We start from the raw sequence: 15615 nt of genomic DNA, 5'->3' as shown, positions 1-15615 counted from the left end.
GGTTAAATCTCTGTGGTCCTACAAGCTTGAGCTTTTTTGAGGCAGCTGTAGGCTCACTTCCCATGTGCTCATACATCTGGGACTTTAGATCTCTTTAATATTTCATCTTACTAGTTGCTTGAAGAAGAATATTTTAATGTCCTTTTCATTATAAAAGAACTAGTGCCTATTAAAGACAACTGGGAAATTACCAAAAAAGGAAAAACAAAATCTTATCACCTAAATACAACTTACTAGTACATTTCCTTCCCCCCACCATGAAATAGATATAATCCTGTCATATGTATTTATTGTATTTTGCTTTTTCCTTAATAATATCTTAGGAATATTCTAAGTTATGTAGTCTTTATTTAAAAAAGCCTGCTTTAATGGTTGCATAACATTTTATTGACTGAATCATTCAGAGTTAACCACGTCCCAGTTACTGAAACTTTAGGTTATTAATTTTTCAAGGTCCTAAACTAGACTGTGATGAGGTTTTTTTACATTTAACCCTTTTTCAGAATTTATCATTATTTAATAAGGTCCCAAAACAGAATTCTCAAGTCTGAAGCTATAAACATATTTTAGACCTGAAGAGTATTTTGACAGAGATGATCAAAATAAAGTAGGAGGTAGTTTTTTTCTGTCTTTTGTAGTAACCATATCAGTTCTTTTTTCTTCACTCTCTGGGTTACAGCTTAAAGTCCTTTCGTTTCGTTTTATTTTAATTTGCCTATATATTTTTCAAGGTTCAAGTTATTTTAATAAAGTGTCGGTGCTCGCGTCTGTTCTACCTTATGTATTCCTTCCGTCTTTTGTGCGTGTTCTATGAAATGTGAGTTTATTTGAGAGTTTTTGTGTCAGCTACATTGATGGTTTGTGAGTACTGAGTCGTTTAGTTTTAGGGTGGGGAAGAACTGAGGAGGGGACTCTGGTTCACCCGTTCTTCTGTTCTCATGTCTTCCTGTTTCTTCCTCTGGTAATATGTTTTTCAGCTAGACTTCTCAACTGTGTGTAACTCTGGACTAGGTTTTAACCGTCTGTTACCTAGGTTATTTCAGCAGGGTCACACTTCAGCTGCCTGCCTTCTTTTTAGCTTTCAAAAAGTTCTTGTGGTAACAAGCGTATTTTCATAGGTTGTAATTGAATCTTTTAACCTGCTTCTTTTTGGAAAGCTTCCTTTCTTTCTCTCTCTCTTTTTTGGCCATTGTATGAGGCTTTCCAGATCTTTGTTCCCCGACCAGGGATCAAACCCGGCTCCCCTACTGCCGTTCCCTTCCAGGGATAGAAGTGTGGCAGTCTAACCACTGGACTGTCTAGGGAATTTCCACTTGTTTCTTCTTTTCTTTTGTAAACATTAATCTATAGAGAAAACTTTGAAGAATTCCACAAGGTGAAGCTCTTAATTGAAATCCATGGCTTAAAAATTGAGTATCTTAAATATCTTTATGCATGCTGTAGCTTTTGAACTTAAATGAAACTGTATTTATGTATTTTTTGTTAAAGATATTTAATATCACTGCATGGGATTTTAATAATAACAATAAACAAATCTGTTTATTTCAAAACCTGATTTATCAAGGAAGAGGAAGAGAAACTATGCCCTCTTCTGTTAGCACTGCCAGCCGTCACCCATGGTGTTCCCACAGCTCTCATGCTATGTAGAGGCTTGCAAGTTTTGTATAATTGCATGTTTATTTCACATGTATATATTTTACAGCTGTGTCTGTATTTCATTTATTTAAGATCTGGACCTTGGTAGTTGGCTATGTGTTGGCTGTTTCATTCAAGTGGAATGCAAGCACTGAACGCTACTTGAGAGCAATGTCAATTCCTGTCTGGATTATATTGCTTTTTCATTTAGGTGGGTCTTTTTTTTTTTTTTTTTTCTGTAAGAAACTCTAGCTTAAGGTCAGCACCGGCTGACCATGTGAATCAGAGCAAATTTTTTGAAGTTTTACGTGTTCCATGTAAAATTCTTTAGTCATTTGAAAATGTTCTGGCTTAAACAGTCATTAATCTTGAATGAAAATGTTATACTTTAAGATATCTTTTAATTATATGGAATGTCCATTTAAAAAAAATTCTTTTAAGAATAAATATTGATATATCTTAAAATGTAGAACACACTTGGACTATCCTGGCTGTTTCTGAGTGTCTTACTTAAGGAAGATATAGATAAGCAGTCAAAAATGATAAGAGGTGCTCAAAATCATGTGAGAGGAACTATTAAGGGAACCAAACATGTTTACTTTCCATAACAGCAGAGCACTGGGGCTACAGGGGAGAGGTGGAGATGGAAAGATATCAAATATGGAAACCTATTTCACGTATTTGAAGGATTCGGTGAAAGAGTGGTTTAAACAGATCTCTAACCATTTGGGGCAAGTGTCAGAGCAAGGAGTAGCTTCAGAGAGACATGACTCTGTTTAACGTAAAGAATGATCAGTGTCAAAGCTGTTCAAAGTAATGAGTTCCCTGTTATTTGAGACTTTTCACTGTTAGCTGAGAGGCTGCTAGGATGTTGTACAGTGATTTTTCAGGGACTGATTTTCTTTAAGTCTTAGTATATGGAAACGTCAAGTTCTAATTTAAAAACAAAATTCAGTAACTTAGAGTAGTAGATAGCCTATTAGAAGTAGTTTTTAGAGCTGCCTATTGTTAGGAAAAAAACTAGAGTTGATTGGAAGTATGTCTTCGCTCAGAATCTGATAAGGAACAAAGCATAACTTTCTAGATTGCTGACTTGGAATGCTAAAGGAATTTCTCAACAAGATCCCCTAATATCTGTTGGGATTCATTTTGAGTTTGGGAAAGGTAGAGGAGGGAGGTTGGCAGGTGTGTTCCTAAGGCTCTAGACCAGCTCAGGGAAATGCAAATGGCTTTGATCCTTGGCCACTTGTTAGGTGACATTAAAGCTTTTTGCCGTGCTCCTTTGGGCCATTCCACTCATTCTGGAGAGGTAGAATTCATACCCAGCTGTTTTCAGGAGTGCAAGTCAGACACCATGACTTAAGGTTCTGTGCCTGACGCAGGTCGTTCTGGGGTTAGATGTGGGGCTTGATGGTTTTAAGCCCTGAATGTGCTTTAGAATGGACTTGATTCCTCAGGAAACATGCCCCTTAAAGGTAGACTGGCACATCCTCATTCTTTAGAGCAGGGCTGGATTTCCTGAGAGGAGCCCTGAATTGAGGTTTCAGCTGTCTGGTGGCCTTAAAAAAATTTTTTTTTCCCTATGAGACTATTTTGTTGTTCATATATTTTGCCAAATTGTTCTGTCAGTCTACTAAACTGAGTTTTTTAAAGGCAAGTGCTAGGTTTTTATTTCACTAAACATGTTGATTCTTAATAATTTGCAGCATCCTTGGCTGGCGCGTGGAGAATTCCAGTATTCCTGGTTATTGTTTTCCTGATGTCTGTGGGCACCCTCTATGAAAAACAGAATGGAAAAGAGTCTTCTGGTAAGAAATAGGGCATACTATTAATATTATTCTTAAGAAGTATTTGGGAGAGTAACTTTATTTTAAAAACATGCTGTGATGAACTGCTTTATTTCAGTGGTGTTTTCTGAACAGAAAATAAGTTTGTTTAAAATATTTAGATAGTTAAGCCATGTCTCATCTCCTGTTTCTGCATTTTTAATTGAGGTTTAATTCATGTAACATAAAAGTTAACCATTTAAAAGTGGCATTTAGTACATTCACAGTGCTGTGCAGCTTCCATCTAGTTCGTTGTCATCACCCCCCAGGGAAGCCCTGTGCCCATTAAGCAGGTAGCCATAAAGTTGGGTTATTTGAGATTTGTTTTTTTTTTTTGCTGTAAACTGCCCTCTTAGAAGTGCTTTTGTATCCCATAAGTTTTGATGTGTTGTATTTCTGTTTTCTTTGGCTCAAGATACTGTTTGATTTATTCTTTGATACATTGGTTAACCAGAAATATGTCACTTAATTTCCACATGTTGTGTTCTGTCTAACAAACCAATGCCAGATCCAAGGTTATGAATATTTACAGTCCCTGTAGATCTTGTATCCTGCAACTCTGCTGAATCTGTTTATTAGCTTGGATAGTTTTTGTGGCTTCTTTAGTATTTTGCACATGTAGATCGTTTCTCTGCATAGTTTTACTTCTTTTTGCATTTGGATGCCTTTTATTTTTATCTTGGCCTCATTGCTCTGGCTGCAATTCCCACTACAATGTTGAATATACCATGTTGTTTTAAAGATTATTTTTGAGATACCCTGGTTGCAGGTGACCTTTATCTAGACCAGTCTGTTAAAGATAGTAATCACAGGGCTATTTGTGGCAGTTCCGTGTATTTGTGCAGTTACTTTATAGAAGTTTTTAAAATTAAATCACCCTTTATTATTTTATTTGATAGTTGAGTAATGTCTGACAGTTGTAAAACATCTTTTGTTCATAAATATTTGTTTAGAATTTTATAATAACTACCTGAAACAAAGAAATTTTACTTATCTCTGTGACAGTGGAAAATTGGAAAGATTCTATTTTATTTTATATTTTACTATCTACATTTTCTTTTTTCAACCTGTCTTCCTGTGGTTATCTATCAAAGTAAACTTCCTGTTTTGGCAACTGCTATAGAAAGTTTGGTGGTTTCCACCTGTTCCCCTGGTAAGCTTGGTCTCCCTTTTCTCCTTTCCCTAGTAGTGATTCAGACCGCTCCGCTTAACCCCGTGACAGTTTTTTCCTTTTTTTTCTTGTGGCTTTTTTTGTTTTTTTCAATTGAGGTGTATGTGACATATGTCATTATGTTAGTCTTAGGTGTACAGCCATGGCTCCATGTTTGTCTATATCACCACATGAATCTAGTTAACATCTGTCACCTTACGTAGTTACCAAAAATTATTTTGTGTGATGCGGACTTTTAAGACCTGCTCTCTTAGCAGCTTTCAAATCTACAGTAAGGCAGATTCACTTTAGTTAGTTAAGATTAACAGTAGTCACTGTGCTGTCCATTATGTCTCTGTGACTTATGTATTTCATAAGTGGAAATTTGTACCTTTTGACTCCTTCACTCATTTTTCCCACCCCCCACCTCCAGCCCTGGCAGCCGCCAGTCTTCTCTGTGTCTATGAGCTTGCTGTTTGATTTCAGATTCCACATATAAGTGCGGTCATACAGTATTTGTTTTTCTCTGACTCATTTCACTTAGCATAATGCCCTCAAGGTTCATCCGTGTTTTTGCAGATAACAATATTTCATTCTTTTTTATAGCTGAATAATATTCGTGTGTGTGTGTATCATATTTTCTTTCTTTCTTTTCATTCAGTTCAGTTGCTCAGTCATGTCCAACTCTTTGCGACCCCATGAACTGCAGCACGCTGGGCCTCCCTGTCCATCACCAGCTCCCAGAGTCCACCCAAACCCATGTTCATTGAGTCGGTGATGCCATCTAACCATCGCATCCTCTGTGGTCCCCTTCTCATCTTGCCTTCAATCTTTCCCAGCATCAGGATCTGTTCAAATGAGTAAGCTCTTCATATCAGGTGGCCAAAGTATTGGAGTTTCAGCTTCAACATCAGTCCTTCCAATGAACACCCAGGACTGATCTCCTTTAGGATAGACTGGTTGGATCTCCTTGCAGTCCAAGGGACTCTCAAGAGTCTTCTCTAGCACCACAGTTCAAAAGCATTGATTCTTCTGTGCTCAGCTTTCTTTATAGTTCAGCTCTCATGTCTATACTCGACTACTGGAAAAACCATAGCCTTGACTAGACGGACCTTTGTTGGCAAAGTAACGTCTCTGCTTTTTAACATGCTGTCTAGGTTGGTCATAACTTTCCTTCCAAGGAGTAAGCGTCTTTTAATTTCATGGCTGCAGTCACCATCTGCAGTGATTTTGGAGCCCAGAAAAATAAAGTCAGCCACTGTTTCCCCATCTGTTTGCCATGATTAGTGGGCCCTTACATTGTTTCTGAATCTTGGCTATTCTAAGTAATGCCACAGTGAACATGGGGGGGGTGGTGCATGTCTTTTCAAGTTAGCATTCTTTTTTTCTTTAGATACATACCCTAAAGTGAAATTGCTGGATCATATGATAGTTCTGTTTTTACTATTTTGAATACAGTTTTGTCCCTTTGACTGCTTTTGTCCAGGGCTAAGTAAGTATTTTATTGCAATTATATGAATAAAGTAGGTCTAACCAAGGGTTTCAGATAGGCTTTCTCTTGTGTAAATTCTAATCAGCTGGTGATGGCAGCCTAGGGAGCTGTGAGCACAGGGTTTCTAAGACCCAAGTTTTGAGCTTGGGAAAATAGACTATTTGTGTGATTATTATTCTCCCACATAAACCTGGTAGTTGTGCCAGTATGCAAACCAGATTTCTGGTATTTGTATCCTAGCCTGTTACAAGAAAGGAAATCACAGACACAGAAAAATGTTGAGAGCAGATTTGGAAATGTCAGTTTTCCTTGTTTTGCTCACTCATTCCAGCCCAATCAAGAATAGGTTATTCTTGATTTAGAATCCTTTTATGGACTTCGCATTGGAGGAGAAAATGGCAACCCCCTCCAGTGTTCTTGCCTGGAGAATCCCAGGGACGGCGGGGCCTGGTGGGCTGCTGTCTGTGGGGTCACACAGAGTCGGACACGACTGAAGTGACTTAGTAGTAGTAGTAGCAGTGTAGATACTCCTCATCATAAAATACGTTTGTCTAACTTTTTCTTTTTTTAACTCTCTGTATACTTTTCCCCTCCTGCCCCTAGAACCTTGTTTTTTTAGGCATCAGAACTCAGGCCATGTTGGGACAACCTTTCTCTTTTCTATAGTGCTCTCCCTCCTGTAGATGTCACTGTAATATAGTTGGGCGCGGGGATGCCTCAGTGTACTGCCAGCACGTGCGTGTATTCCTTCTACTGTCCCATGGTAGGACTTGCTCTTGTATCTTCGTCACCTGTGTGAGCATTTTTCTCTGTGTCTTCTGAGCTTTGACTCTTGTTCTTCTTTAAAATCTGTGGTTCACTGGATTCACAGAATTAATCCTTTGGATGTCACCAGACTTCAAAGCATGAATTTGTTTAGGGCCCAGATCCAGAAAAACTCTTCTTATGGATCATTTCTGAGTTAGTTTCAGTGGTTCTTTCTGAACCCAGGGGCCCTACTCAGTGCTTTTTTTCTTAGACCTTGTGGGCACTGACTTGATATTTCTTGGAACCCCAAGATAACGTAGGGAAAAAATGTTACGTGTCTATCATATTTTCCAGTGTACTATCTTTTTTAATCCACAAACAAAACAACCCCCATCCTCAACCTTACAAAATAAGTTATCTACATTTTTTTGGGTGTAGATTTTTAATAATAGGTTAACTGACTTGCCCATAGTCTCACAGGTGACCCCTCGAGTTAAAATTTGAACCCAGTTCATTGGCTCTCACCTACTTCCCGTGTTCTTTCCTTTCACCTCTGACAGTCATCAGCCAACCTGAAACAGTGTGGACTGATCACTGAGTGCTTGTCTCTCTCGCCCTCAGTTGCAGGTGCCCGTCCCTTCAATCTTCATGTTGGCCCCAGTGGCTCACCACAAGTATAGCACCTGGCTTCTCTGCCTCCTAGGTCTCTGAAGTCCTACCTGGCAGAAGCCTGGGGTCCAGCTTTGGTGTGTTCCCTGGGCCTGGGAGAACAGAGGACCATGGGCAGTATCGCCTCCTGTGGGTGAGGCCCTGTTAGGCTCCTAAGAGTTGCCATCTCTCTTAATTTTCTCAGTATTCCAGTGTGATTAGTATTATGTTTGTGGGACTTCCCTGATGGTCCAGTGGTTAAGAATCTGCCGTGTAATGCAGGAGATGTGAGTTCAGTCTCTGGTCACAGAACTAAGATCCTACATCCTGTGGGGTACCTAAGCCCATGCTCTGCAAGTAGAGCCTGTGCACCACAACTAGAGAATCTGTGAGCCCAAGGAAAAGATCCCACATGATCCAACAAAGATCCTGTGGGCTGCAACTAAGACCTGATGGAGCCAAATAAGTAAATGAATATATTTTTTTAAAAGTATACTTGTTTTACTGGAGAAGGAAATGGCAACCCACTCCAGTATTCTTGCCTGGAGAATCCCATGGACAGAGGAGCCTGGCGGGCTACAGCCTCTTCATGGGGTCGCAAGAGTCAGACATGACTTAGTGACTAAACCACCACCACCACCATACTTGCTTCACAGATGAAGAAAGTTGGCCATTTACTATGAATATAAGAAGTACTTCTTCAGCAGCTAGGCAGACAAGCATAAGATGTATCTTTAATACCTGGACACCCAGGATGAGATGTGCGGGCAGTTATACCTGGGCCTGCTCCTCCTGGGATTGCTCATTGTTTATGAGTGACCAGAAATAATCTTGATAAGGAAGCCTTCCTTGTCGCCTTGTTGGGGATAGCATGTGATATGAAGAAACAAGTGTTGTCCAGTTAAGCCCAAATAGGAAAAAGAAAAAGAGCAAACTAAATTTTCTTACTGCTTATCTGTCCTTCTTCAATTCAGTTACACAGACCTGGGAGATACTCCGAATGGTCCATATCCAAGCCCTTATTACAGTAAAGTGGTACTAGAAGCCATTGAGGAGGAGATGTATTTTCCACACTTGTGATGGAAACAGAAGCCGTCTTCAAGGGAAACTTTATTTATATGCTGGGATGAGTTTACTTGATATAAAGGGCCTCCTTCCAGTAAGCATCTTTGGAGGTATTCCCGGAAACTTCAACTAGCCCTGTGAAAGAGAACAAATTAGATCAAGTTTCTCCTTATTTAGACCAGCTTCCAAACATATTTGCCTCTGTTATTAAAAAAGCAGTTATTCTGCCCTTTGTTGATTTAGCCATATCTACAGATATCTGAACATGTGATGTTTTTCTTATATACCAGACCATGAGTTTCTGTCTGCTGGTGCTAGGCTGCTAATGTGGGTGGCCTGCTTATTTAGATTTGTGTGGGTTCCTGCCCTTTGGGCCTCCAGTTAATACTGGCCCAGTCCCTGGGTGGATTGACACTTGAAACCTTGGATGCTCTTTCCTTTCTTTGTTTAGTCCTTGGGTCTCCAGATTATGTTCCCTCCGTCTGTGTGCCTATTTTTAGCTAGGGCTTTTTTCCCAGTACCATGACTGCCTAGATTCTCAGTCCTGGCATTCTTCTGTCTAGTTTATCAATTCTCTGCCCAAACCCCTGGTGTTTTTGAAGTGCAGAAGGATAGTGCTAGACAAAAGTCATTTAAGTACATATCTATTTGATGAGTAAGAGCAGTTGCCAAATCTTATATCCCTGATTTTCAAATCTGCTGATTTTCTGTGTGTGCTGTTCCTTTTGCTCCTTTGTGAAGTTTCAGGCATTCTGAAACTTTGCTGAGTCCTTTGTGTGTTAACTAAGATGATACTGCATTGTGTTCATTAACTTAGCTAAGATTTATTAAGTATTTATTGTATATTTTAGTGACATCAGCGAGCTGAAGAAAGAGTTTTTTTTTTTTTTTAAAGAAAGAGTTTTTAAGCCATAGGTGTGAGGGGTTAATCTGTTGGTCTTAACTTTTCCTCAAGCTTTTTAGTGCCGATTGTATGTAAGATGTTTTGCACAACTCAGTGTGGAGATCTAAAAATGTAAGGATAAGACTTAGGGAAATGGCTGTAATATCAAGCAGAAAGGGGATGAGAGGTGCAGGCAAGTACTACAGGCGTGCTAGTGGCTTTGCTTGTAGTTTATCCTGTTAAAGCCAACAGTTTGGATACAGATGATGGTCACGATAGTATCATTTATTGAGTCAATTTCTCTTAAGTCCTGCCTACCAGGCATTGTTCTAAGCATTTTTTAGGTATTGTTTCAGTTAATTCTCACATGAGATAGGAATTTACATAGGCTGCATTTGACACTTGAAGAGACTAAGACACCTAGATCCTAAGTAGCCTGCCTGTTGTCATCCGACAGATAAGGGATAGGACTGAGGTTTGCACCTGGGCCGTCTTGTTTCCTCACTGTGACTCCAGTCACTGAGCTGTCCGGCCTCTGTGTAGTCAGTGTGAGCCCTTCCGTCCTCGGCTCCCATTTCCTCCTGCATCCCCCTGTCTCTCCGCTCTTATCATTGGACCCTGTGTCTCATCCTCATTAGACTTCTTAGAGTTCTCTGAACAGTACACTCTGCTTGTTCTTGCCTTTGTGTCTTTACACTTGTTTTTTTTTGTCTTCCAGGAAAACTTTTCTACCTCTGTCCTCTAAGAGACCAGCTTCTTCGTTTCTCCACAAGATAAACTTGTTCTGTCGTCTGTATCTGGCTACCTTATGTAAATGGATTTCAAGGGTGGCATCTTTTACCATTCTTGTCAGATAGTCCCTTTGGAAACTCTTCCCTGACCTCCCAAGCAGGGGTTTCTCTCCTTGATGCTCCTCAAATATTCTGCACTTCTATCTACCTTAGCTCTTAACATGCGGAATCATAACTGATAGTTTAGTGTGGGGCTGAGCGTGAGAGTGCGATTTAGTCTCTCATCCCGGCACGTAGCCTAGTCACCTGTTTGGTGAATGAGTGCTTGTTGTTGTTTAGTTGCTGAGTCATGTACAACTCTTTGGGACCCCGTGGACTGTAGCCCGCCAGGCTCCTCTGTCAATGGGGTTTCCCAGGCAAGAATACTGGAGTGGGTTGCCATTTCCTTCTCCAGGGGATCTTCCCTACCCAGGGCTCAAACCTGCATCTCCTGCATTGGTAGACAGATTCTTTACCACTGAGCCACTTGGGAAGGCGACTGAATGCTTAGCGGGAGTTGAGAAGTATACACCAGTGTACAAATGCCTAAATGGGGTGGGTTTCTTCAGCTAAACTGAAAGCCCGTATTTGAGGAACTGAAGATGAGCTTGTTACTTTGGAGCTACCTAACCATCAAGGGACTTCTCAGTCTCTCAAAGATGAGTCACCACTTCATCTTTTTCATCTTCATTTTTTTTCATCTTGTGAAGGGTGGGTGTAATGATTGAGGACCTGGGATTAGTCTTCAGTCTCATGAGAGAATTCTTCGAGTTTTGACTGGAAGCATTTCTCCCTTTATTGTGCTGTCCCAGGCCATGAGTCATTAGGTGTTCCCAACCTTGCTCTTAAGTGGAGCCCAAGAAATCTCTTGTGGGCACCCAAGAATCTAAGACCTCCTAGTCTCTGGTGTAATCAGTTTGTGTTAAACATTTCTACTTGACAGTCTAAAAAGCACTTTGGTATATCTAAAATCTCCATCCATTTCCCACATGTGGTCTGTCTGATCGTAATCTGGGATCTTGGGGGATCATGGTTGAATCCTTAATTACTTCATCACCAAATCTGGTCAGCGTTGACCGTCCCTTGTCTCTTCAGTGCAGCTGCTTTCCTGGCTTCTTCCCTGTTAACCACTGCAGAGCGTGCTGCCATCCTGTCTTGCCTGTAGTGTTGCAGTGATGCATCTTCCTGTACCTCCTCCTGGTCGTCTCTAATCCGTTCTTGATCAAACAGTAAGAACGATCTTTTTGTATCCCTAAAACTGATTATTTATTTACAGAGTTGGGAGATGTGGTCATAAAAGGGCAACATAAGAGATCTTTACAGTGATGAAACTTCTGTGTCTTGTATCCATGCTGACACTCTGATTGTAGTAATGTGCTGCAGTTTTAAAAGATATTACCATGGTGGGGAAGGGGACTGGATAACAGATACACAGGATCACTCTGTATTTTTTTGTAAAACTTCATGTGACATTACAATTATCTCAATAGTATTTCAATTAAAAAAAACTCTTCACTGCTTTCCTACTCCTTTGGGATAAAGACTAAAGTCATTTAGTATGGTCGTCTGTAACTTTCATCAAGCCATCTCTGTGTTCCAGACACACTGACTGTTCAGAGTCTTTAACATGCCAGCTTCTTCACTTACAGCCTTCTTATTTGCTTCCTTCTGTCTAAAAGATTATACTTCCTTTGGTTAATTCCTCCTCATCTTTTGTATATCAGCTTCATTTTTACTTCTTAAAGAAAGGCTTTTCCTAATTTTCCAGACTAAGTCAGATTTCTTCAGTTAGGAACTCATAAAATACCCAGTATTTTTCCTTTGTGGCAGTGATCATAATTTGTATACATTTGTTTATTTGTGTGGTTCTTTGATTCGTATTTATTTCTTTCACCTAACTCCTTTGGGGCAGGGTCTGTATTTTTATTCTCAGCTTTCAATACAGTGAGTAATGGAAACATGTAAGACATGAAAGATGCTGTCTTTCTCTCTCAGCCCTTTTTCTCTTATTGGCATCAAAACAGCACTTTAGATACCTATGCCAGGAGAATAGGTCCCAATCCAGATATCTAATTTATGCTTTCTTCCCAGATCATAACTTTGGATTTCTCTTGGTTTGTCTAAAAATAAGCCTCTTTCAGGTTATGAAGACATTTACTAGAGGAGGGATAGGATGTGACTGAGCAAGATGAGTGCTCTTGCTCCTGAGGGCTGAATCTACCAAAGAGCCATCTCAGGCATGGCCTGCTTACCTCTGGGAGGTGGCCAGCCTTGGATTTGTTGGGTATGTGAAGTTTATCTGGAGCTGTAATTCACTGACCTTCTGAAAGTCATGGCTCTTTTCATTGGCCTGGCAGAACTTTATGTTGTCACATTGAATATCAGCCTACTGAAAGGTCCCAACTGTATGAATGTGGGCATATGTATGATTTGATGACTAAGAACCCTTGTTCCTGGTTGGACAATGGAATTCATACCAACTAGTCTAAATAGAAAGAGGTATTGGTTAGTGTAAAGAATTTGTACACACAGAATTTTTGGACCGATCTGGCAGTTGAGCTTGGACCTGACATGCAGAAGCAGTGCAACCAGGAGAAGCGCTCAGCAACACCAAGGACCGTCTGAGCAGAAGTGCCACATAGTGTCGCTACTGCTGTTTGCCACAGAGTCGGAGACCAGACGGCAGGACCTCTGGAACGCCTGCTGAGTTCCTGCAGGAAACCATGTGTCTCCATGACTGTGTGTGACATGAGAGCTTCCAGATCACAGCGAGTCGCTGAGGGCTTCCACGTCTGCATGGGCATGCCTCCCTGGTATCCACTGCATCACAGGTGGAGCAGTGGCTGCAAAGGAGTCCAGGCAACAGTCTTTAGCTTTCCAGTCTCTAGGGTACAGGAAAGCACACTGGAGCCAGGTGTTGGGTGAGCTAGTCTGTGTTGTCTGCCATAGCAACTTAAAGGCTGATCGTTACAGACAGACCTTATTGACCGTAAATGTTTTTTTGGATCTAGGTTAAACTTGGTTTACTACCTGTTAGATACTTAACACAACAACCTAGATTGTGAAACAAGGTGGTGGTAATCTTTTAGATTTTCAGGTGGTAGATTTTGTCTGTGATGAATTATGGACTTTATAGATATTAAGTTGACCCCTGAACCATGTCAGGGTTAGGGGCAGTGACTCCCCCATGCAGTCAGATAATCTGTGAACTCCTATCTCTGCTTCAAAAAGGAATTGATAAATGACTCACCCAAAACCAGGAAGCTGAAATGGTTTGGGTAGAATCGGAATTCAAATCCTAGTTCCACCTGTGATCTCTCATTGAACAAAAGCTTTTCCTGATACTTAAAGATCTGTAAAATGAAAATACAGATATTATAGTTATTGGAAAAAAATCCACACGTATGCGGACCTGCACAGTTCAAACCCATGTAGGTCGAGGATTGACTGTATATGATTTTGTGCGATACCCATACATTTGCATATTCAGTCATGAAATGTTGTTATTGAAAACAAGTATGGGCTATTTTGGACTTCCCATTGGTGCTAGTGGTAAAGAACTGCCTGCCAGTGCAGAAGACATAAGAAATGTGGGTTCAGTCCCTGGGTCGGGAAGATCCCCTGGAGGAGGGCATGGCAACCCCCTCCAGTATTGCGTGGAGAATCCCATGAATACAGTAGCCTAGTGGGGTACAGTCCATAGGGTCTCAGAGAGTCGGACACGACTGAAGCAACTTAGTATGCACATGGGCTATTCCATACTGTACTGCTGCTGCTGCTGCTGCTGCTAAGTCACTTCAGTCATGTCCAACTCTGTGCGACCCCACAGATGGCAGCCCACCAGGCTCCCCCATCCCTGGGATTCTCCAGGCAAGACACTGGAGTGGGTTGCCATTTCCTTCTCCAATGCATGAAGGTGAAAAGTGAAAGTGAAGTTGCTCAGTCGTGTCCGACTCTTAGCAACCCCATGGACTGCAGCCTACCAGGCTCCTCCGTCAGTGGGATTTTCCAGGCGAGAGTACTGTGCTAGGAGCTAGTAATACAAAGGAAACTAAGTCTGCATTCAAGAAGCTCATAGACTTGGTGTGGCAGTGTTTTTCAGCAGAGATGTGCGTTAAAATGAACCTGTGAAGTTAAAGCACAAGTGTGGCATTTCGTGTTTATATCTATCTTCCACATGCACCAGCATCAAGTTCCCAAATGAGAGAGAGAGAGTCCAGAAACTTGCATTTTTAGCAGACTTTACTACTGATTTTTAAGCACTGTCTCTTGATGAAGAACCAATGGTCTAGTGGATCACTAATAACCATTTTGTTTTATTGCTGTTGAAAAACTAAGGACTGTTTTTCAGTTTACAAGTTATTTTCCTTTTTTTTTTTAATTGCCTTTAAAAAGCTTTATAACTGCATGCTTGTTTTACAGGAGCAGAGTTACCAGGACAAGTTATCTCCATGGCAGCTTCTACTCTAGCAACCTTGGCCATCTCTATCACAGGGTATGAATCGAGCACTGAGGACCACACCTCTACCCAGCCTGCAGGTGACTGGTGTTGTGAGAATGCCTTCAGAATCATTCTGGAAAGTGGAATATACATAGAACATAAAATTAGGAAAGACACTGGCATCACAAAGTGCTGCTTACTGGTCCTTCATTTTTCGCTCTGGTTCCTGTTTTTCCACTTTTTCCCTTCTGTCTTTGTTCTCATGTATCACTTTTTTCATTCATTTAATTATGTATCTTCTTAGGTTTCTTACCTTGATTCTTCATTCTTTCCTTTTTTTTTAAAGGGCTTTTCTTATTTTTCTTTTGTCATTCTTTCTCACTAGCCTTTCATTTTATTTTCCTTTTCTTAAAGACCCATTTACTTTTGTCTATATTTTCCCCTACTTAAGTCCTTTAATTTGCCATTTTTTATACAACTGTCAGTTCTCCTCCGTTGTTCTATTTTGCCCTGTTTGTGTTGCATTTTTGGTCATTGTTCCTTTTCTCCATCTCTTTCTTTTGACTTTTATTTTCCATCTTCCAATAATTCATTTCTCTGGCATTTTTTGCTTTTCTTCTTAAAGTTTGCTTTGCATGCCTCTTGCTGTTAGTGCATTGACTGTTTCCCATAGCACAGAATCCTCTAATTATTTTGGACACAGAGCTCCTGTGGGATCCAGCTAGTAGTTTTATACCAGCTGTAAAGTCATACCATACGCACACAGAATTCAGGAGTGTAAAGGCCTTGTCTGTCTGTGCCAAGAGGCCCATTACTGCCAGAGGTTTGAGAGTTAAGGAATTGTTTTCATGAGCTCTCCTGGAAGAACTCACTTTAGAGAAGTCTTGAAAGAAGGGATCAGCTAAGAAGAAGGCATTTGGGGTAGTAGGAAAACTTACTTTTCTTACACATTAAATTA

At 40.5% G+C, this 15615-nt stretch overlaps 1 protein-coding gene across 2 annotated transcripts in view; it reads left to right on the top strand.

Moving 5' to 3' along the window:
- The window catches only part of TMEM245 (transmembrane protein 245), an 83907-nt gene that overhangs the window by 7095 nt on the left and 61197 nt on the right, over positions 1-15615 (top strand). For both annotated transcript variants that reach the window (XM_061426429.1, XM_061426428.1), the window contains exons 2-4: positions 1729-1846; positions 3342-3443; positions 14639-14755. In XM_061426429.1, the coding sequence (XP_061282413.1) occupies positions 1729-1846; positions 3342-3443; positions 14639-14755 (337 nt within the window). The remainder of the gene's footprint in view (positions 1-1728; positions 1847-3341; positions 3444-14638; positions 14756-15615) is intronic.

Source organism: Bos javanicus, chromosome 8 (assembly GCF_032452875.1).
Source record: "Bos javanicus breed banteng chromosome 8, ARS-OSU_banteng_1.0, whole genome shotgun sequence".
Taxonomy (NCBI): domain Eukaryota; kingdom Metazoa; phylum Chordata; class Mammalia; order Artiodactyla; family Bovidae; genus Bos; species Bos javanicus.
Note: the sequence above shows the minus strand (reverse complement) of the source record. Positions and strands in the feature narration are given on the sequence as shown.